The sequence below is a fragment of the Astatotilapia calliptera genome, chromosome 2 (genome assembly GCF_900246225.1).
Source record: "Astatotilapia calliptera chromosome 2, fAstCal1.2, whole genome shotgun sequence".
In the NCBI taxonomy this organism is placed as follows: domain Eukaryota; kingdom Metazoa; phylum Chordata; class Actinopteri; order Cichliformes; family Cichlidae; genus Astatotilapia; species Astatotilapia calliptera.
In genome coordinates, this window is record NC_039303.1 from 6783566 (window position 1) to 6808574 (window position 25009).

Genomic DNA, 25009 nt, shown 5'->3' on the forward strand with positions numbered 1-25009 from the left:
TAATCACTGTGAAGTATGAAATGATGATTTGAATAAATAGAATGGATTTTAGTATTGGAAAATGCAAATAAAGCCACTGTATTTCTCACAGTGCTCTTGCTGTGTTTCTGACTGTTAACCTGAATTCATTGTAGTTAAATTATAAGATGTTAAATTTCTTTATAGATTTTTCTACTGGTGCATATTAGACTGAGTGGCGGGATGTATTTTTTGTGTGGAGGTGTTAAAGAAAGAGGGTCGTGACAAAAATGGCATGTTCCTGGCCCACAACAACAACCCATTAATCAACAGCTGTATAGCGCAAGCATGGATCAGCCAGGTTCCCCTGAGTATCCCATCATTAAAAACCTCTCAGGCAGTCTGACAAAGCTGTGTTAATTAGTGTGTTGGAATTAAAAGAAGAAAAAAAGGATCATCAAGGCTTTTAAAAACCTAAGAAAATAACAGCTAACAGGGCTGTGGAAGGGGGCAGGTATGGATGTCTGAGGCAGGAGTTGCTCTGTGACATCCCGAGGTCACAGAAAGATGGACGACTAGATAGAAAAGCAGCTTACTATGACACAGAGTGCTTTTTATAAGTGGAGGACTTGTCACCTACAGAATCCCAAGTAGACATTAAGACTAGGCCATGGTGGTCTGGAGCCATGTCAGTTAAAGCCTTTGCCTCCAGCATTGGTAGGTTCTCGAGGAAAAAGCAATGATAGATAGATACCATTCTCATCCTCCCATCTGCGACTACTGCAGAGAAATGCAAGGGTCTAAAATGAAAGGATAAAGTGTGTTGAGACCTCTGGAGCCATGAAAGGCACAAGTCCAAACCCTGGCAACAAAAATGAAAAGTAAGAGAGGGGTGAAGAATAAAATGTGTAAATGCCTGTGAATCACAAGGTCTACCAGCATAAATTTGAAAACGACTGAGGTTTCACAGACTCCCACTCATGCCAGGTTTGGGGAAGTGGATCCCACACCTCTGATTTGAAGGCATTAACGCTCAATTTCTTTTACTCATAGTGCAATAATATCACTTAGTTTCAAGCGTAAGCTCTTTAAAGTACATCATAGAAGTACAAATGCAAATGTATTCTAAATGCTGCTTGCTTGATGATGCTCTCTACTGGCCCAGACCCAACAGGATGTTTCTTGTTAATTACATTTGCAAAAATTGGGGACTTGAAGAAAATTACATTAGGCACTTAGTGGTATTTTACTGATAGCTGAAAGTAGTGCTAAAGACTGTGAAGGAAAAAGGAAAAAAAAAATACAGTAATGTAGCTCCATCAGCTGCTTCACAAAGGTTTAGTGATGGTTTAATAAACAAATCCACACGTTAATACTGTAATTTATGCTTTTGGAAAATTAACCAATACTATCATTATTTCTGTCTCAGCTGGTATAAAATATATATGCTTAAACAGGTCAATAAAGCTGCTATAAGACTACTCAAACCAATAAAGATGTAATTTACAATCTCCATATAGTTTAATTTTATAGTCTCTGATAGACAGACATTTATTAGATTTACAGCATAACAATACCTTTATAAGCCTTAATACACCCTGAGATGTCCAGCAGAGATATTTTTTGAAATTCAAAGGTGGAGGCTTTGAGCCTTTAGAGGCCAGGCGCTCCAACTCAGGAACGAGCTGTCTGAGGAGATCAGACACAGTCGCTCTTTGTCTTATTTTAGGTTTTAAGTTTTGAGTCATCAAAGTGTGTCATATGTTTTATCTCTTTTTTGATACAATAAAGCTTTAACTCCACTTTTTTTTCAACTTTACAACTATTATTCCTTTATCATTATCATCATCTTTAAGAATTAAAATAGGATTATAAATAAATTTGCATTAAAAAATACTAGCAAAACTCGTTTTTGCTATTTTAATGTGATTTCAAAGATACCAAATATGATGTGATCACATTTTTTTAGTCTTCACTCTCAGTCTGAAACAGGTGTTGAAAAGTGGCAGCCAGGTTGTGATCAGGGTGGTCTTTTGCTAAGGCCAATACAGTATATAGAAATATCTTCTGATACTATTGAGACTGATGGAAAGTGGATAGGATGAGATTGCGCTCACATCTCATCCAATTTTTGAGTAAATTGCTTGTGTGATTTCAGAAGGTGGAACTGGTTGGCACTTTCAGCTGGAGGTCTCTGAACTACGATCTAATCATAGCTGGTAACAACACTACTGGAGTCCAGTAGGTTACAGTCAAAGCATACTTTCAGCATGTACAGGTGCTATTACACAGTAAGTAAGAGTGGGACTAATCAGTGCTGTGAATGGGTATACAGTGGCTTGTGCAGGCAGACCAGCAGTTCCATGTGAGTGGGTCCTCTGTTGGTTTCATGGACCTAGTTCAACTAAACATCTGCGATGGGAAGGAATCACTGCCTGCCAAAATCTTTGTAACCTAGCCTAGTTTTTCCAACTTTTTTATTCATGAAGGTGCTCAGCACAACATAAATACATAATTAACTATGTAAGAGCAGGTTGAGGTTACGTAAGGCTGAAAATTCCCCCCATGCATGAATTGTTAAGATTTGTATCCAAATTATTTTGGGATATTTTACTTGAGAACGTTGATACACTGTCTTCCAGTTTTCCTTATATTATTCCAATATGCATTTGTGAACATATGATGCAAAATGTTTCATTGTGCTATATCTAAAAATTCCCAAATCCTGAGCTGGATCAACTGCATCTGGGCTGCAGATGTTTAGGTTTTGTCTTTTCGAAAAGTCATCGTTTAAAAAGAGATTTAGTGTTTATTCTTGGTCGTGGAAACCTTGACTTTGTGGCAATGGTTTCAAATTCCAAACAGCTTCTAAAGGATGTTTGCAATAAAATTACACGTGCTGTAGTGCAGTACTTAAATAACATTTGAAAACACTGCATACTGTGACTTTGCAGCGTTGTGTCAGATTTCTAATACCAAAGTTTCTGAGGATATGTCAGTATGAATAAGTATTAATAAAAATGGGATTTCTACCTGTCATAAGTCATATTTAGCAATGGGGGATATCAGCTCTCACCTCTTCTTTAGACCAGAAAAGCTATTCAAATAGCAGAGCAGTGCATTTCCTCTTGCAAATTACACTTTCAAATATACAGCTTATGCATCAAGACTGCAAAAATCTGACTGCTGTCTATCATTTACAGCCTACAGTTGTTACTCTGAGCTAAAAAGCAGGTGTGCGGGGCTAAAACCTGCGTAGGAGGTGCCAAGTTCTATCAATGTTGCCATAATTCCCAGTGGCTGCCCACAGAGCCCAATAAAGGTCACTGCTTAGTTAAAGGCCTATTATTTGAGAAAAAGCTCATGTCAGTGAATTCCCCATGTGACTGTACGAATGTGGGGGAGAAAGCCCATCCTGCCCTACGGTCACTGGTAGCGTTCGATAAGTCCACCAAGTTATTTAATTCCCACCTGAGGTAGAATGAATTAATTAAAATGTGGTGAGCCAACCGTGCACATCTATAGAAAAAAGAGGGAAAGCTTTGTGCGGTGTTGGATAAGAGCAAATTGAAATGTTGAATTGTGGCACTGCAATAACTGAAAGTCATACTTAATGTATGTAATTAAGTTCAAAACAAATGTAGCTAATATTATCGGGAGAATTGGGATAATTGTTAGTTTAGGAGAAGCACTGTTTGCTACGAATAGCAATTAACTACAAAGTGTGTTTGTGCATGTGTGTATGTGTGTGTGGGTTTGTATGAGTTTAATGGGTGAAACTTTTAAACTAATATAATCATTTAAAGTAAAGTATTACAGCGCATTCCTTTACAGTTTAATAAGTGCCCAGGGGACTATTTTTGCATGTTGTACCCAGTTTTCTCCAAGTGTTACCATTCCAGCAAAACACCAAAGATACCTGAAAAGAGGAGTTCCCCTGATAAAAAGAGTAGAGGCATGAGAGCATATGTTGCTTCGAGCTTTTGGCTTTAAAATTGTCGTCAGGAATAATTGGATGTGCTTACAAAGCAACAGGCAATGATACCAGGTGTGCCATCTGATTGCTCAATTCCATCAATTAGGCTCTGTGTCCACACACATTGGATTTTGCATCGGACCCATTTTTTTAGAGCACTTCTACACACTTGAGTGTTTATTCTTTTCTGGTTACAAAACATTCACGTCTTGAGTATGGCCATGTTCCTAAAAATCACACTTTTCAACTCAGAGTGCCAAGAGTGCAGTGAGCTGTGCACTGGAAATGCTGAGCTTCCAAGGATTTGTACGGAACAGAAAAATAAATGCTGCCGATGCAAAAGATCGTTATGGTGACAATGTTACGTCTATTGTACTTATTATTTAAATGAATAGTTAAAACAGTGTTACAGTATCAATATCTTCTCTAGTGCAACAATTAATATTTGTTGACCGCCATCATTTCAATCTGGAGGACAAGATGAAGAAATTTATTCAGTAGGACTCAGAATCATTCTTGTGGAGCGTAAACAAAATTTCTGCTTAAGAAAGTCTCACTATACATTTGCTATATACTAGTAATGGTTAAAATGTCTCTTTTTTGTTTAAATTATGCGTGTAGAGTGATTTTCTCTCTTTCTTTAAAAAAAGAAAGAGAATATCAGAGTTGTATTTTGTTTTAAATGTAGTTTTAAATGAAATTAACACAATTTATTTGATGTTGAGAGCACTGGGTGTTTCTGAAGACACAACTTCCTGTTTGTTAGCTGTTACTTTCTGACACCTTTGTTTGTTGCCAATGATTATGTCAGCTGAAAGCCTGACAATATGCTTTGACAGTATAGCTACTCTGATAGAGTGATATTTAATGACACAAAATGTAACTTAAAGACTTTTGACAAAGCCTGCCTTCTCTCACAGTAAATCCAGCTCTTTCACCAGAGTCCCCAAAACAACAGAAAGTGTACACTCATCCTTTCGAAAATCCCTCTCTCACACAGTCCATCAATGCATATGCACGTACTTGATTCCTGCGTGCAAATCACCATTTTCTTTGCCCAGACATTCGTGAAAACGAAAAGAGCGAGGCAAGCAGGGGGATTTTTCCACTCAAAACTCAATTCAGACAAGATGTGAGAAAAGTTGCATTCTGATGTGTTTCTGAGAGTGTCAGGAGAGCCACTGCCAGGAGAATGCGACACAGCAGGGCTGACAGCTCCATCATAAAGCTCCCCAGCCAGTCGTCAATCACTCAGCAAGGCTCCCGTCGGCCATGGCGCTGCAGAAGATGAGCAGGCGTGCAGAGACACACATACACAAACAAGCGTGGAGCACACAAACACCATGGCAGGAGACCACTTCACCATCACACGACTGGGAGATTTCCAACTAAGCCTGGCAGTCTTGGTACAGAACTTCAGTCAAATTGAACTTGTGGCTCATGCTATTAAATACACACAGACACACACACTCTTAATAGCACACATGAGCCTCTGTACATCTCCCTATGACACCGACTCATACGCCACCTTGAAATACTGTCCACACACATCCACAGCCACACACCAGGACAAATATGCACACCACGATGAAAGCTTTCTCTCTCGGTTGTGATTACCCTTTCACCTGCATGCCTCCCATCGATATGTGGAAGTAATCATGCTCAGAAAACAGTTTGGTCCAGAGCCTGTATCCAGTGCACTATGTGAAAAATCACAAAGCGATTGAAAAAGTCCTTTCCAAGGGTAAAACAAAAGTAAGACTGCTAGGAGTGTTATTAAAAAAAAGATCTGGAATGGAAATTAAGTATAATGGATCTCTAAGGAATACCACGATGCTGTGTTTATATGCTTTTTCTTTTCTGTCTCAAAAACAGTAATGAGTGTACGTGTGCACAGGGGCTGGGCTACTTTTTTCTCATTCATTGTGTGTTTTCTATCTGATTCATTATTTACAACAAGGAATTTAAATAATACAATTTAAATGAGGGGAATTTGGTCCACAGGGCACCTGCTGAACATAACAATAGAAAGCAAAAACAAAGAAACTAAAAAAGAACAGATGTTTTGGGTTGTCTTTTTTTCTGTGGAAAGATACAACTAGAGTTATAATAGTTGTAATAGTTCATTGATTATAAATTCAGTTCTAGTAAAATGCAAATAGCTGATATGAATGACACCTGTTTTGCTATTTTATTTCTGTAATTTGTACCAGAAGCTTTTATTTTGAAACAAAAAATACTTAAAAGAAGCACTGAACAGTCATGTCTCAGCCCAAGATACTTAAAATTAGGCTCGTGGGAAATTTTAAACAGCCTTGGACCAGCTTGTTCCAGCCATCATTATCATAGATTTAGTGTTCAGAAATGTCACAGATAACTAAATGTGTAAGTTTATAACTTAACTTGTTCAGCGTGTGCATTTTTTCTGTACAGCTCTCATATGCTGTCTCACTAAGTTCACTAAAAGTTTGAGGTATGGCAACATCCATACATCCAGTGTCAGCTAAGAAACAAGCATATTTAAACTGTATATGGCTCAAAGTTATTGAATGCACCATAACAGTCTTACGCCTTTAAAAAGATGTCCACATATCAATTTGTTATATTACAGTAGCTATTTCCTTTTTGATTAAAGGTCTATGGTTTATGTGTTTAATGTCCACAATAAAAACATCCGTGTAATTATATAGATTTAAGAACTATGACTAAATGTCCAACATGTATAGTTCTTGGCCAAATTATTGCAGGAAAGACAAAAGACTCACACAACACGTGTATACACGAAATAGCTCATTTTTCCTAACTACACTCTCTCTCTGATATTTTGTGCATCTGGTTACTTGTGATGACAGCAGTTTCCTATGAACATCACCTAATGCTGTGTCACTATACTGTGCATACGATGACACTCTGAAGACTGCTGGGATCATAACAGCAGTAAGATAACTGGACCCAGCACCCTTTCCACAGAGGGGTTTTTCTGCAGAGCATGGACAATGGAGGAGTCATAAGTATCCCCCTCGCAGGACGAAGGCCTGAAGTGAGGTGATGGGGGTTGGTAGAGGCCATAAAACTAGAGTGCCGAAGAGGTCTGCAGCTTTGGAGATAACTGAGACCCAAACAACAAAACCAACTGGTATGTTTGAATGCTTTTTCTACATTCTCTGGTCCTATGGACAATGATGGAAACAACTGGAAGGGACATTTATGACGCCCTGAAGAACTTAAACCACTCTGCAGAGAGACATGTGATTTGCACGCCCGGAGGAAGCACCACCAAGCTGGGATGTTTTTGAAAATGTTACTTTCTTATTTTAACTATTAGGTTTGTAGCTTGAACCTATTTGCTGGAACGTTGAAGACAATATAATTACACAGCAAGCAAGACACGAAGTAGGCAAAGTTCTTCATGTTTCTCGTGCACGGGAGAGAACCGGACAAACACCGTTCCTTCGCTTGACCCCAGTCGCTCTCGTCCGCTCCCCTGTAACACTGTCCTTTTATTGAGGTTACATGAATATGCATAGGTTCATTAACATACGACGTCTACATACAAACAAAGAGTACCTTGCCTGTGTGTGTGTGTGTGTGTGTGTGTGTGTGTGTGTGTGTGTGTGTGTGTGTGTGTGTGTTGGGGGGGGGTCCAGAGTGTGACCCCATAAATGACTTCCCTAAACCCGCTGGTCTGGAAGTCCAGCAGTTCATCTAAACAAAAGGCACTTAGCCTAAAACAGATATAGATACGTTTATCCTACCATAAAACAATAAGACAAGGTACAACCTCTTCCCATAAAACTAATTATAAAACTCTAAGCATATATAAGTAGATATTTCTAAGCATAAATGACAATCAACAATACAAAACCTAACAACTTGTATCCATTTGGCAGAACCATAACTTCTACAAGTAAACCCCCCCTAAAACACCCAACCAGACACTCCAAATCTACACGTCTGTACACTCTTTCTGAACTGCTCTTCAGCACCTACGCACAGCAACACTCAGACCCTTTTCTCTCATCAAAATCCAGCAGTGTGTGGGCAACCCACTGGTTCTCTAGGAAAAACTCCAACACAGCAGCATTCAGCTAGGGGCTTGTAAGTATTCACACATCGAAAGAGCAACAGCGGAAAAACAGACAGTCCAGTTTCAGTCAAGGTTTATGCTTCCTGAGCTTCTACATAGGTAAGCTCCACCTCTAGCTCTATTTCTCAGAAATATGACTTCTTTCAGGCCCCGAGGGGCTATTTTGGAGCAAGGGATTAGCGCACCAAGATTCACACCACACCTACCACCTATAGCTAAACTCAGGGTTCATAACAAGACCCCATGGGTATATGTTAGGTTCAGCAGGTCTCTGAATCCCCATTAGTGCGCCCTCCCTTTCGTACCATACACCCTACCACGAGCTCTTAACCCCCAACAACATGACTTCCAGGGGTCACAGGGCACATAAACAACAATGTTAGATGGTATCATCAATTCATTCTTGGATAAAAGTAAAAACCATTCATACACAAAATGCACATGCCAACTTTTGACAAAAGATACTACCTTTCACATTTAACACTACATAGGTTTTGAAATTATTTTTTTTCCAGAATGAAAGCAGCTTTGTAGAGAGGGAAACAAAATGTATTTTTCCAGGAGGAAAATTGGTTGGTGTATTTGACGATTCAACCAAGACTTTCATTAATTTACCCCAAACAACAATTTGTTTTCTGCTTAAGTGCCTGGGAGAGTGGGCAAACTTTGCAGCCACAGTATAAATGAGATTCAGCTCTATTGATTCATGTGGGTAAAGTGGGGTCACCGCAAAACAGAAAGAAAGGAAGACAAAAAAAAAGGGCCTGCAACAGAGTTCCAACAACAAATAATCACGACAAAATAAACACCTCGAGGATAATAGTGTACACTGAAGATAGCATTGCAGTATCTTCATTAAGATGGGGTGAACAATAGGAGGCAGCTAGCTGTCAATAAAAGCATGCAGACAATAGATGAGATGCTTGTATAAAATCCATGAGGGACATTTTGATGAGTCAGTTTGTGTGGGTAAAAAGGGATCAAAACCAAAACTTCTTAATGATCTTCCACACTTTGCACTCAGCTTACAATATAGAAACCTCTCTGCTCTCAGACGTCTTCACTGGGAAATCAAAAAGTTCCCCTAAATGTGCGTCCAGTCTAAATTTCATTAGTTGCTCAGAATAAAACTCTAAATGTATATCTTGCCATTCTCTTGCGGCCCCAAGAGTGATGGACAGCATTCTGAATCCACTTCTCCAGGATTACCCTATTTCAGCTGTTTTTTAATTGAGTTTTAGAAAAGCTCAGTAGCCATGGCAGGATGATAGCAGGTCCTCTGAGGCTTCACCCAGACTAAGCATGTGAAACTCATAGTCTTCAGTAAAAAGGTCATGTGGAAGTTAGAGTATTAATTACAACCAAAAGTCACCAGCCTCACGAGGGTCCCCATTTTCCATATACACAATACTGGGTTTATTAGGGCCTGTGTTTCTTTGCAATTAACCTCAAAGTAATCTTTTAGAAGAATGATAATGAGCCGAGTGTCTGTCAAAAGTAATGAAGATCTTGAGCTTTCCACACTGACACATTGTGATTTTTTTTTTAATACATTCAGCTCATTAGGAGCAGTATGGAAGAAAAGTGTCTCATTCACACAAACTTGCCCTCTTCACCTTTGTCCTCTCTTTACTGCTCCCGTGTCAGTCTTTGCACTGTTATTCCCTGTACTGACTATCCCAAACCAATTAGTAAAAAGTAGATAATATACTGAACTGGTACTATTTCTAAATGAAAGTGAGGTCACATTGACTAGTGCACAAATAAAAGGAGAATACTCTGAAAAGGGTGGCAGTGCACAAAATAATAAAAAATAAATCTGTGAGAATGAAACGATCAGTTAGCCAAGCATGGCCCTACAGCCATTCCACTGGACCTGAACATGTAAATCCTCCACCGAGGTGGGGCAATCTATCAAGAGTAACGCTGCAGAGAGATATGTAGTGGAGCTCAGGACTCTACATAATGACACCTGCTGGACTGAACAATGATTTTATTGTAAAATGCTTTCTCTGAACAAGTTTAACCCTCTCGAGGCAGGCGTTGCCGATTTGCAACAGTTAAAAACTAACAACCTGATTACCCCACATACATATTTTATGAGTTTTTTTTACTCAGAAGTACCACTGCAGGACTTGGTTGTGCATTAGCAACAAAAAGTTTAATTTGAGCCCGAGAGGGTTAAAAACATAGCAACAGAGCGTACATAACAGAGCCTTGACCATCAGTAACTGTCATTAGAATTATACCACCTCGCTTCATTTTATCATTGTCACGATTCAAGAAGGCTGCTCTGTCTTTACTCATTTGTGTGGAATCCTGGGTACTGGGGCTTCTAGTCTGTTCTTTACTCAACTTCCACTTTCCCACACTGCCAAAATTAATTCCGTCATCACTCTGGTCCAGTTGTTTTTTTGTTTTTTGTTTTTTTTTTTTTTGGGGGGGGGGGGGGGGTTGCCTGCCTTCTGTGAACCAATCAGCACTTTCTTTTATTTGCACCTGCAGCAATATGCAGCTGCTCTGACTTTGCATACAATATGCACCATCCTGGGTGGATTGTACTCAGTTAACATAGAAGTAGTCTGGTTTTGCATTCTCTGCCACTCGGGAGACTAATCAGCTGATGCGGATTTTTCTTCACAATCAATTGCTAATTTTCACATTCAAAAAGCTACACTTCTATTCTATTACATAATAATAATTTTTCTATCAGGATACTACGTGACACCTGCCAACATTTAGTACATAAATGACATGACCTTCATTTTCTTTAATTTATGATGAAGGCCACTTATTTGAAACATTAGCATGCTTATCAAAATCATGAGAATTCCTTGAAGGAATAAAAATGTGTCAACTTTTCCTTAAATTTTATGTACTACTTTTCTTGTTGACACAATATTTAAAAAACATGACTTTAGTTTAGCACCATCAAAAAGCCAATACTATCATCACTACAGGGTTTCCCTGAATATGAAATATGGCTTTTATTTCGCTTTAAGTGGGGGTTAATTTACTCGAGCCCAAACACTTTTTTTCTGTATGAAATGACCAAAAGTGGCAGAAAAATACATAAACATTGAAAGACAGGAAACATAGACTCTTTGCCTTAAATATACTTGAACCAGTTGTGCTTAGGTGTACAGTCACCCCCAAAGGCCCATTGTGAGCCAAGAAAAGCCTTGTATGAGGAACACACCTGTTTCAAAGATTTATTTTTGAGAACAGACTTATAAGTCTAGCAGAGGCAGATAGAGATCTCATTAGAGTATAAACTGGATTTTAGCATTCAGTCTTTTGGACTTTTATTTGAGTGAAATGACAAAAGAAATTACAAATACACAATAACTGATTTGCATGGCCACTCGTGGCTGCAGGAAGAAGCTATAAATGCAACAGACATCTAATGAACTCATTACTGGATAAGGCAGACTTGTTTGCAAACAGTTGCTTATTTACTCATGTTAGGCATTACACCAAGAAGTAAGAAGTAAGAATGTCTTAGAATTGTAATTCTGATCAATAGTTAAATATTAATTCCAGCACTGTTTGCTGGACTGACTTCTCCTCTGGGAAGTGTCTGAATCTTTAGCTGTTCAATGCCGCCACCAGGTAGTTGCTGTTTGCTTTTTAGTCCTGAGCATATAGTGCAAACCAACTTTTAGAGAAATCGCTCAGGCTGCTAAACAATAAGATAAAAAGCTAGCTCTTTCAGTCTGCCACAGTTTTTTCCTATCAATTGGTATTAGTGTGACTACATCTTAAGACTATGTTTTACTTTTGGGATAATGCACTCATGCGGTATGAAAAACATCTGCCTTATGTTATCCTGCCATTAATTACGGAGCAAAAAGTTTTGAGATATTATAAATTTATAGAACCAGCTAAGAAAATAAGCCCCACCACAGCAGAACCTGGCATGCAGTTTTAAGCAGTAGGTATGGTGACAACTATTCCTGAGTGCAGCATGATATTTTACCACTTACCCATTTACTTACAGTCTCCATTAATAAAGAGTGCCCTACACAATGATTGTTTTGAAGTGATTTTGCAGAGGGACATTTTTCTAAAGGACGACTGTTCCAGGAAGAAATACTTAGAAAAAAAAGACAATTTTCTCAGAAATGAATTTCTACTTTTCTACTCTTTAGAGGCTGTTTTAAAAGCCCATTATTGGCTCTAAATGCACCGCTACAGTCAAGTCCACAAGTCCATTTTTGGACAATGATTTTTGTAATTTTGATTTGTACAACACTGCAGTGGATTTTAACTCAAACAATGAACATGTGATTGAATAAGAGACTTTCAGTTTTAATTCAAGTTATTAAAAAAATTATTCCTCTAGGAATTATACTTATTTTTACACATAGCCTCCCATTTTCAGGGGCTCAAAAATAGTTAGACAACTGACTGACAATCAGATTCCTAGCCAGGTACAACCTGTTCCCTTGTTATTTCATTACAAATTAATCTCTCAACATAAAGAAATGTTGATGCAAGAAAAACACCTTCACAAAATCGAATCAAGTCAAGAACACACTCAGGGAGGTGTATCATTGTCAAGGCCTTCATGAATGCAATTGCAGAGGGTTTACCAAGAGGTGCAAACCACTGGTTACACTCAACAAAAAGGCCAGATTAGAACAGCTCATGATCTAACCTACCCCTAAACCCAAACCCAAACCCTAACCCTAACCTTCCCCAGCATAATAGAGGTAGTATTATGGCATAGCTTAATGCCATATGTCATGGCTGCAACTGGAACTGGATCACTAGTGTTTATTGATGATGCGACTGGTGACAGAAAAAGGATGATTAATTCTCAAGTGTGCAGGGCTCTTTGCTTAGATTCAGCCGAAAGCTGCAAAACTGATTAGACGGCACTTGACTGTGCAAATGAATAACGACCCAAAGCATACTGGAAAAGGAACCCAGGAGTTTTTCAAGGCAAATTCCCCTTGAGTTTGAGCTGAGAGTCTGCACTTGAATCACATCTCTGTTCTTTGATTTAAAACCCACGGTGGTCGTGTACAGAGAAAAAAAAACAAGACAAAAAAACCCCAAAAAACACAAAAATGTTTGACTGTTCAAATACTTATGGTCATGACTTTTTAAGAGCAATATAAACAAAGACTGGATACAACCACAAATGTGACAAGGGACTGTGGGGACAAATACAAAGATTATAATGACCATTGTGAGATCATAACAAAACTCTAAATGTTAACAGTAAATGTAAATTTGCCTTAAACCTGGCAAGAATGTGTTTTTTCCACTTTGTTACTATTATTTACCAAATATCGATTTTCAGATGAAATCTTAGCATTAAACAGGGCTATTGTTTTACAAATAGTGTGACAAATGTATGTGTAAGCCTCTTACCGTTCACTTGAAGAGTGTGGGTCTGAAACAGTTTTTCATATCCATCAGCATAACAGGTGTAGTTGCCCATGTGGGTAGTGGTGACCTTGGTGAAGTACAGTGAACCGTCATCCCCAAAATCCTGCCACACATAGAAGGAAAATAAATAAATAACAGCTTTTATCACTTACAGAAAGCTACCAGAAGCAGCAGGTTTGGCTTTAGGCATTGAGAGCTTGAAATGAATCGTGTCAGTTGAAATGCAACAAGCCTGTGGCGTGCAGATGAGAATCGTTTATAGAACAGGAAATTAAAACTACCACATGACAACCAAAAAGGCACATTGCTGAGCTAATGGCCATCAATCTAAGTCAAAAGTTGAAGCCATTTTGTCCCACAGAACACAGTTAAGAAGAATTGTTTTCAGTTTTTCCAATCAGTGGAAGAAATCTGATGGAAAGGAGCTGAGGTGACAGATGATTACTGTAGAAATTACACATCCATCCATCGGTGGTGCGGCTATATCAGATGTCGTAGGGTAAGAAGTACACCCTGAACAGGTTATTCACGTTCACATCTACAGTCAATTTAGAATCACAAATTAACCTAACCTCGTGCATATCTGTGGACTGTGGGAGCTAGAGTACCTCCCACTGATAAACGCAATTTCCACACAGAGTGGATTCAAACCCACAAAAATTACAGTGTTTCACAAACAAAAAAAACAATGAAATATTAAAAATAACAAAAGACACTCATTTGAAATGTAACTGACCTTGAAAAAGGCAAAACATTGACACTTTGTGTCCATGCATGTTCCACAAATACACAAAGCAATGCTCATGTGGTTTATTTCAAGCGAAACAAAACCAAAACCAATCTATGAAAGCCAACTGAAACATGATTAATTCATGCTGTGTTGTGGTTATTAAGCCAGAGAACAGGAAAAGAAAATGGTGCCGGACATGGAAGCAAAGCAGGCAGAGGAATAAATTGTTCAAGCTGCAGCACAGAAAGAAGCCCCCAAAGCTAATGAGCCCGTTGATGGTGTGCTGGCAAAGAGTGAATGTCTGCCCTCTTGGTAAGATCACACTGCAATAAAAAGTCATCTTCACAAGTTACTATAATACATTTTGGTACTACGTTGAGCCCTGGAGTAATATAATAATCTACTCCTAAAAATTAATTAAAGAGGTGCTCTTTTTCTGCATTGGATTCGTATAAAGTAATAAAAAGACTTCTTCTGCTTGAAAGAAAAGTAAAAGTGTTTTTCTCGTTTTTACAACCCTAAAGGAGAAAGAAATTTAATAGTTTACTTTTGACCTAAACATGCTAATAATGCTAATGCACAGGAAGTTACCTGGGATATTATGGTTGACTATTATTTATTTATTTCCTATTTATTGACTCATTCATTAGTATTAGTGTAACTATTTATTGTGTTTGGCAATTTCACTCTTGAATTCCAAGTTGTTGACACAGTTTTTTAAGGTAGTAACTATTAAAAAGAAGACATTAATATTTAGAATCTGCTTCTATATTTGAGAGGAAAAAATAAACGTACATTGAATTATATAACAACACTCCTTTAAGCGTATCATCTAAATCAAGCGAATACATTATAAATCTTCTGGGACTACTTAAATAAGTGCTTGTTCTTACAATAACACTGTGTTGCACAGTGGCTTTTCAGAAATGAGCGTGCTGCGGCACTTTGCCTTCATTAGAGTTTTCACCATTGCCATCTAACTTGATGAGGGCCAAATGCCAAAACGTGTTCACTTCTGATTGCTGCTACGCTTAAAAAAAATCATTCAGATATCTTTTAGCAGTGTGAACATTTGCTCTTAAGGATATCCTTGATTCTGCTTCAGTGCTTCTGGTTTATTATACCTGTACACAGCATTGTCAAGACTCAGCCTTAATTACAACCCTCTATCAGAAGAGTTCATAAGAAGAAATGTACCTTTTCTCATTAAATAGCTTTTAACATTTTGATCACATCTCTGCCGGCTTTACATCTTGACATTCAGCTTACCCTTAAATGTCTGCAGATGAGCGAGGACAGGCAGTCCTCGTGTTTACAGGCAAACTGCGTGTTTATCGGTTCGTCCCGGTGTGCTCCGATCTAACGTACAAGCTTGGTAACGGGTCGGGCTGAGTGAAGCATCAGAGCTCCACAATATGAGGGGAAATCGATGGTGCGTTTTGGCCCCTTGGGCTCAGAGCATATTGTGTCACCTTCTTAAATGAAAAATGAATGGGGGGAGAAATGAAACTCACAGGGGTGGAACGAGCCACGGCGGAGGCTGTCGACAAGATTCCTCCACCTCACCTCACCACCCTAACCTCAGCTATCAGCAGCACCCAGCACCCAGCTTTGTGCACACGAAACAGGCAAGGGTAGGACTACTCGTAGGGAAAGGAGACAAGGGCAGGCAGAGGTGGATTTACAAATAGGCCATAGTCCTCAAGAAACTATAATTAATAAAGCTGTCACTGCCCAGTCACCTCTGAAAGAACATTGAAGAGCCACCTCATTGAATAGCTAACCTGTGGTATGATGAGGCATTTCAGACAATGGCCTTTGAAGACGTTTCTAGCTCAGCCTCGTGAAACTTTGTTAGAAGAACACGACATTTTGAGTAAAAATACCCTCCAGTGTAAACAAAGACGGAAATGTTTTGCAATCCAGCTAAAAATAGGCTGTTCGCCATTAAAATGTCAGTTCAATTTTATACAAAGAACCATTTTATTACTTACCTCTTTGTATTTCTATCCATGCAAATATTTTCATTTTTATGTGCCTATGTTTATAAGATTTCAGCTGTTGTAATTACTCCTGCGCCCCAGCACAATGGAGGTGAATGGTACTAATCTGTTGAGCTAACAAAACTGACATTTAAAAAAGGTGCATCTTTTCCTAGAAACACTTTTTTGTTTCAACTCCTCCTTATATAAAGTTTTGTATTTTGATTGTTTTTATGTTTGTAGGTGACTTATCTATGAATGCTTCATTGCAGATTCACTGCTTCGAATTGCCTTTTGAGAGGAAAGGAAAATGTTGGAAATGGATTGACTTAATCCACAGAGCTCACTCTCTAACTTAAGAAGACAGTTCCTGGAGAGAAATACAGCTGCTGAAGTTAATTTGTTTTGATGTTGCACCCATTGCAAACAAAATTCAAGTCACCTCTATCATAGCGGGAAAAGCTGTAAATGTCAGAGAGACATATTTCTAAATGTGACATAAAATACCTATCTGCACGGCTGACCACTACCAGGTATTTATTGGAATATATTACCCTTTAAAATAGCAATAAGGTGAAAGTATAATAGGCATGTAAAATTTGCTTTCCAACCTTACTTATGCTAATAATCCTAGTATCTTCTACTAGCTTAACACCTTTATTTAGGCAAGGTTACTTCTTTAGATTTAACTGTCCCATAAAAGTTTGCATGACAGTTCATGTGTAATATTTTCAGACTTTTTTGTCCCATCCCTGAGCTGACAGACATGATTTGTTGTCAGCACTTTACAGCTTTGTGGGCTTTTTTTGAGATGAAATAACAGAAAACGTGAATTGATGTCAGTTTGGTGAAACCAAAAACACCGTACCTGAGACGGGATCTGCTGGAAGAAAAACAGAAGTCAAAGATTTAGAGGTTCATTTCTAATCAAAGCATTTATGAAAGAGATGGATTCCAAACCAAAAAAGGGAAGCAAATAATAAAGTACCAACGTTTTCTTAGCCACTTATCCAAATGGGGTCTATAGCCTACTACCAGCTGTCAAGGGGTGGAAGTTAGGTCACCAGTCACAGAGTAACAGACAGAGAAAAATGGCTAATTTAAAATCACCAATTAACCTAACAAGCATTCCTTTGCACTGTGTGAGAAAACCGGTGCAAATCGAAGAACCCCACACATTGACAGGGAGAATATATACACACAACCAGGAGATTTGTCTTGGCACGTGCTCAGTAATTTAGGTACATTTCATCTCTTATCCATGAGACTTTTTCAGTCTCAGCTGATTGCAGGTTTCCCCAGTCTTATAAACAGTACAACTGCATAATGATCAAAATTATCATCATTATGTATCAATGAGCCACAAGCTCGGTTTCCTGATCATTGACATGCAAATTGTCATGAGCATTAATCAGTGGCCATGAGCATTACTCACAGAGAACTGGAGAATGGCTGAAATCACAGACTGCTTGAACTCTGAGATGGTCATTCCTTTTTACATAAATATCCGCTCAAACCAGAATTCCTTCCTCATCCTTTCATTTAAAGAGTGATGATTGATTGCAACCACTTAGCAGTGGTTACTTACTCAGTGCTTTTGGCACTAGTAAGTAGTAATCCTGCTGTGAACCTGATGCTTGCTTGAGGTGGACCATTTCTTGTGCATTGCATTTCGGGTTTGAAAGCCACAGAGACACAAAGTTTTAAAAAATATGCATCTCAACTCTTCCAACACTCGTGACATATATGAGATCAACAATGCTTTTCACTTGGGCAGCGAGTGTCCTCCTTTTCTCTTGGATCTCGTAACTCATCGTTATGCAGTGGTGGTAGTTTTGATCGTTATGCAACTGTACTGTTGATAAGCCTGGGGAAACCTGCAATCAGCTGAGACTGAAGAAGTCACTTGGATGAGTGATGAAACATTTGTACCACTGAAAATGTTGCATCCAAATAAATTCGATCAACTTTCTGGAAATCGGGAGTTATTAACCTGCCCTAGTGCTAACTCTTGCATCATCAAGGCTTAGTAAAAAATGATAAATGCACTTGTCTCAAATATGAACATTTGCAGTTTTTGCAATTTGTTTCTTGTTTTATAGTGTTTAACTGTGGCATCACTTTAGGAGATATCAGCTATTCTCTCAGCAAACTGTCTGTTGAATGCACACTGACACGGCAGCAAGTCACCCAGTACAGACAGTACAGAATATGAGCTAAGCTTCCAGACCATATGATTGCTTTGCTAAATTACATGTTTTTGTAGCTATTTTAAAACAGGACACTGAGTTTCAGTTATTTCATGTATTATCTGAAATGTGTTATCACAAAACTTGATTGAATCATCTGTTAGAAACAGCACAGGAGTTGCATTCAATTAAAAAAAAAAAACAGCTGCTTAAGAATTATATCAGATAAATACCGACTTCAATGCATGTGATCAGAAAGGAGAATAAGAAACATTCTGATAAGCTTGTGCTGTTTCCTGTGTTTCATCTTCTCCTATTGAAGCTTTAATGTCTGTCTTCAAAACATGTCTATTTTTAAACATATGCATGTTTTTTATGATTCAGATCAAAGATTTTGGTCCTAATGAGATATGTTTCTATTGTGAAAGCACTAGTTTAAGTAGGACGTACTACTCTGAAAGCTGCTGAGAAATACTGTATACAAATCCCTTCTAAATACTCCTTTAAATAGATGGATTTTCAAACTTTTGAAAAATTACAAAAATGTCATCATCTGAACTTTTGCCAAAACCAAAGAGTCATCATCCCCAAAAGCAAATACGAAGGTACACGCACAAACTCTTGCACAGAGACATGCACAGTACACAACTGTGTCTTTGGCTTGGCCACTCAGGGAGGATTGAAATACTGACAGCCTTGGATGATGATGCAATAGCCAGCAACTGTCAACTTCACGGAATTACAGTAAGCTGCTTTGTCAGAATTCAGAGAGGCTCTATTGAACTCCAGGATACAAGCGCCCCGCTGGGATTAATGTGCAATTCACTAAGTCTGAGGGAAAAAAAATCTAAAATAACAACGTTCTAAAATTGGGAGGGCCTGCGAGATTACACAGCATAAATCTCCCATGTGTACTCACAGGAATATAACTCCAATTAAGGCTGGCATCAGATGCTCACAAATATTAACAGACAGCAATTATACAGAAATTGTCTGCAAGGCAATTTGGGAAAGGGCTTGTGGATGCCAAATGCAGGCAAAATCCATTCTCCTCTCTGGAAAGAACAACAATGATTGACTGGATGTCTGAGGGCCAAAAATAAATCTGGAATGAGCTGCGCCTGTTCCACTGGTAGTTCCTCTTGATGCTGCGTGGCTTTCACACAGTATTCTGTTAAAAAGCAAGAGGCTGTTAGCATTCATGCTGATTGTCTTGCTGACACTGTTTAGTGTAAGTGAAGAGGTAATCTGAGCAACAGCAGAGGTTGTAAACTTGGGCGTTTTTAGGTACCAACAAAAAAAATCTAATCTGACAATCGCATACCCCGAGGATCAGACTAGATCAAGTTCTCTCAGTATGAAGTGCCAGATTAGTCCCTGTAGTTGTCCAACTCAGTTTCACTTCATGAAGCTGCACTGGCATCAACCCAACAGGCTGTGTGCACCATAGAGCGAGAGGCATAGCGAGTATAATTTATGTGTCAACATTTACCACAAGTACTATGAAGCCCTGGGGGTACCAAAGTGGGTTAGGGTTAATTAAAATGCAAACTGTTAGCTGAAGCCTTCTTTCAACTCCGCTTTCTCCATGATGTGCAACTCAAACCTTGAGTTCTGTGGACGGACATCAAATTTTGATGCTTTCTCTAAGAGTAAGACGTTTGCAAACCACAAAAGGCAGAACTCTGATTACCAGCACAGCCTGTTCTCCTCCCTGCTCTCACAATAATGGGAAAAAAATGTATGAGTAGAAAAGGTGGAGAGATTTTTTTTTCATCTAAGTTCTGATGTAAAATCATAGCAATGCCCAACAGTTTTAAAATAGGTCATTTTTATTCCTTCGTCTATATGCTGTCATTTTTCCAAGCTATTGATGAACTCCAGAGAAAGCATTTCTTCATAATGAACCTCATTCAGTAGCAGAAGCTTTCATCCCTGAGCTGACATTTGAATTGAAACTACACCTGGGCAAGATCTGATACTGGTCACTGTGGAAACGGATGACAGTGCATGAAAAGCAGACAAAGACCACCTCTCGTTGAGATGCTGAACTCTGCCGTGTCTTCAGGCAAAATAAGAAGATGAAACAAAAAATGGTTTTGTTGAATCTTGCAAAACAAAAAACAAAGCAGTAAAACAGTTCTTGAAAAAGACATATGAAAAAGATCAAAGTCCAGGTTGACCTTACAAAAACTTGCATTTCACTTTTTTTCACTTCCATAAATCCTCTCAAGCGTTCTTGAGAAAAAAATCTGACTTACGTATGGGGTTGGCACAAGTTTCTATAATAGTTGCACATCACCTCCATCCAGCACCAGCACACTAGTTTAAAGCCAGTTGATGGTGCCAAGGATGACTGGCGACAGCTGGGCGCCTCTTACTCATTTTAAGGGTCATCAAGATTTAATGGTACATTAGTGGCTTCGCTGGGTTTCCCTTTATCTTCTTCGACAGTGTTGACTTAATTATGCACAGCAGTATCACACTCATCTTGGTCAGCCCAGACACATGGAGAGGAAAAGGGTAAAGCAAAGGAGCTGCCTCTGTACCTCTCTGTGTATCTCGCTACGTTAAGTATCCGTGCTCCTTTTGATGTGGATGAAAGTGACACAGAGGGCTGTCTGGGGCCGTGCATACAGATTAAAACGCCGACACATACGCACACGCAGTCTTTCACCAAGTTGTAAAAGTAGGTCCTTCCTCTAGGGCTGAACCCCTTCGGTATCCCCCTTCATCTTTTGTCTTTGTCTGAAATCCCAGCCCCTCCCAGCAGTCTCTAAACACAGACACCAGGAACACAAACTGACATTCCGGATTACTGTCAGGCCTACAATACAAAGCCAGTGCCAACAGTCAAATAAAATGCGCTGACAATCTGAGCCACTGCCAAAAGAATAAAGCTGAAATATGATGAGAAGAAAATATAGGAGGGATTTTTTTTTGTGTAATTTTTTTTCCAAAAGGAAAAAAAAAGTGACAGCCCTGCAAAAACTGCAAATTGGTGAGACTTGCTGCTGTGAAAATGCAATAATTAGAACTATTCAAAGTTCTATGCACATCTAACTAGATTACATCTATTTAGAAACAATAAATTAAAGGCAGTTTTGACAGGTAGCTCTTACATTGATGTCTTCCAGATTCAAGGAGTTCAGATACTGATGGTTTCTCTTCCACAATATAGGAGGTCTCCGTTCACCTGTGATGGCGCAAGTCAACACAGCACTCTGGCCCACGGTTACTGTTGTCACGCTGACTTTCTGGTCCTCTGGAAGGGTGAGCAGGTACGCATCTGTTGATGAGATAAACAGAAAAGTTTGAGTGACTGTCTTTGGCTCAATTTATGATTTTTGAAACATTTAACCTTCTGAGTAAAAGTAGCCTCTCTAAACTATGAACATGAAGGCTAACAGTAAAAAATATGATTCAACTCAGTCATCCTATATTTTTTCTGCATTGAGTACTCACGGGCTTTTCATTCTTCTAATGGCTCACAATTTACCCACTGAGATGTTTCAAAATTCATGGATTTCTCACATCTTTCTTGAAGCATAAAAACGAAGCATAAAAATAAGACACACAATACAAGCGTGTCTCAATTAGTTGCTACCGTGCTATAGCGGGAGACACTTCTTTTTTTAAATATGCACCGAGGCAGCACAATTATTGCATTTTGCACAGTAATGAGAGGGAATTAAGTTTAACGTTCTGTAAACACTTTGCATAATTTATGTGAAGATACTTTAATGGAAGTTCTGCTTTATCAGCCTCTCTGCAGAGTCTGTGTCCACCACTATGTATTTCTTTTTTTAGCTAAAAGAACAAACCTGACACTCTTGGGAGGCACCAGTACTACTCGTCGGCTGACTACTAAAATCTCAACTGAAGCGTGGTGCTTTGTAACTTAAAGCTGGAATATTTTTAACATGCTCAGTGTTCTAAGAGTTTAAAACATCTCCATGCTGTTGTAAAAGCCCAGGAGTACACACTTTCTGATGAAAGTAACATTGAAATCAAAAAAGAAAAAGGAAAAGAAAAAAATTCTCTATGTTCACAGAGGTTCCCCACAGAAACACAACCCCTCACCTCAACCAGAGTTAGTTTTTTGCTCGCTTCAGTATTTCTGCAGTACACCAAAGTGTTTAAAACCTCATTCTGATGATGATGAGACCAACACAGAGAGAATACTGCAAGTAAGTCAGATCGGGTAGCTTGGCGAGAGGTCACCATGGCTGAAGTTGTTTAATGCCTTGGTGCGTCCAGTATTTTGAAGAGACAACAAGTACAATTTACAGTCCAACTTTGCTGATATTATGTAATGTGGCCTGTGAAAGAATGCCTTTTAATCTTTCTCTTGGGTAATGAGCAATGGAGCAAAAGGAAACAGAGACTCAATTTGTTCTGCTCCTAAGGGCATGAAATACAAAACCTAATGAAAGAGCAGGTCCAACAGTGTTCACTTGCCACAGCCCAGAGAATGAGGATGAGAACACCTTCAATTACAGCATGACTCCTGTGGCCCTTTTACCAATGTCTGCTGATTGCTTTTTTTAACCTTCTCACTCATTTGCTGTGTTTGGTCCACTTGTTGTGTCTTTGAACTGTGAACTTGGCTAGCGTGTTAGATCCAAGCTAATCACACTGAGACCGCGTGAAAACTCATACTTCTTTTCAGTGGGAAGCTTTGAGTTAAGACTTCTAATCTCACATTTGGCCCAATGAAACCCTGTTTAAGCCCAGGCAAATCACTGCTAGGATTACATCAAAATTAGAGGATTAATGAGAGCCCTTTCTTCTGAGTGAAGAATAACTAAGTTTAAATGATTATACTGTTAGTGAAGTGTTGAACAAACTCTGCTGTAATTTATAAGGCTGCAGTTTCTTCTAGAAATTTTTTTCTTATTCAACTGCTGAAAAAGCGATTAAAAAAAACACTGACTACCACTATAGCTCATTGGAGTGAGTCAGTGACCCGTATACCATTAGGCTATTGCATTAGTCTGTGCTTGAATAGATGCATTGGATAGATGAAAGAACAAAGACTCCTTAGCTACATCAGGAAGATGACCTATGTGCTTAGAGAATAACTCAGATAGCAAAAACCCAAGAAATAAGAGCAAGAAAATGAACCATTATGGAAGGATGGATTTCTGCACGGCATGTACCACCAGCAGATGGAAGAAGTGGCTGATATCGTAAAATCCTATCAATGGCTGGACAAAACTGGGCTGAAAGACAGCACAGAGGCCCTAATGATGCCAGTACAGGAATGAGCTCTCAACGCAAGATCAATAGAGGCTAGGGTCCACCACAGCAGCCAAGACCCGAAGTGAAGGCTGTGCAAAGATGCCCCTGACACAATTCAGCACATAACAGCAAGATGCTCAAAGTCTATATATAACCAGAACACCATAAACAAGTGGCTGGCATAGTATACGGGAACATCTGTGCGGAGCATGGCCTGGAAATTCCTCGCACAAAATGGGATACACCCCATAGGGTGGTTGTGAATGACCAAGCTAAGAGCTGGTGGGCCTTCCAGATAAAGGTAAATAAACTGGTGATGGCTAACCAACCGGTAGTGGTGGACAAACAGAAGGCCATAGTGATACATGTAGCTATAATACCCAGCTGACATGGTCAGCTAAATCTGTCATAACAACTTCAGGAAGATGGAACTCGCAAACCTAGAGGTATACCAAGGGCTGAGAGAGGAGATAGTAAAGATGTAGAAGATAAAGGCAACAGTAGTTGCTATCTATCTTCAGTAGATAAACTTGAAGGATAAACTTTAGATTTCTTAATAGTTTTTTATTTTGTTATATTCCTATGTGTGTCAGCACGACAATCCCCTAGGAGATGAAAATTAAAGTGTTTCCTTCTTAATAACAAATGATCTTGAACACAAATATTGAAGTTGAAAAGAAAAGAAAACATTCAAACTAAAACCTAAAAAGCAAACATATTTGCTCATTAGTCAGTCTCTTTTGTTGGTTAATGATAAAATGTCATGTGATGCCCAGCACAGACAGTATTTTTTCGACGGAAATAAATAATAAACCTGCCACTTGTTTTGATTTAGAAAAAGCATGGTGTAAATGATATATGAAAAGCAATAACCAGCTTCATAAACGATTGGAACATCTCCCCTGTGGACACCGTAATATGACAGTCATTTGATGGAACACATTTGATTAATTAAGAACTGCTTCAATGTAATAAAGACATGACAACAGTTGTCAGCGGGGGTGATATGAGAGCTGTCATGGATGGAAATAAATAATAATGACTGAAGGGAAATGGAAAAACATTTAGGAGCAAAAACTAGTTTTATAACAGCTCATTAGACATGTTTTTATGCAGTGTTGATGTACACGGACAACTTCAGGTCAACAAGGGAAACACTGTTTCAGGGCTTACAGATGCACTGCTCTCTTTAGCTCACCTCTTGAGTATTTTTTCATGTTTCAGCAAAGTGGATCCACTGCCACAGGTAGCATATAACGTCTGCTAACATAACAATTTATGTCGCCCCCTTTATTTTAGGATATAAGACAAAGTTGTAAGGACCCTAAGTATGGCGCAGGGTTGGTAGACAGTAAAGATTGTGTAGGAAGGCCAAAAAAACCGTTTCCATTGTGATGTTTGCGGGCACACAACGACCCAGTGGCACTGGTCGTGTTTGCCATA

The 25009-nt window shown here is 38.9% G+C and overlaps 1 protein-coding gene across 4 annotated transcripts in view; it reads right to left on the reverse strand.

Annotated features, from left to right (window-relative positions):
• Positions 1–25009, reverse strand: part of fstl5 (follistatin-like 5) — a 198847-nt gene that overhangs the window by 45103 nt on the left and 128735 nt on the right. For 2 of the 4 annotated variants that reach the window (XM_026182971.1, XM_026182995.1), the window contains 3 exons: positions 21445–21611; positions 17002–17016; positions 13404–13524 (listed from right to left, as the gene is read on the reverse strand). In XM_026182971.1, coding sequence (XP_026038756.1) covers positions 13404–13524; positions 17002–17016; positions 21445–21611 — 303 coding nt within the window. The remainder of the gene's footprint in view (positions 1–13403; positions 13525–17001; positions 17017–21444; positions 21612–25009) is intronic. The other 2 variants (XM_026182979.1, XM_026182987.1) reach the window with 2 other exon arrangements.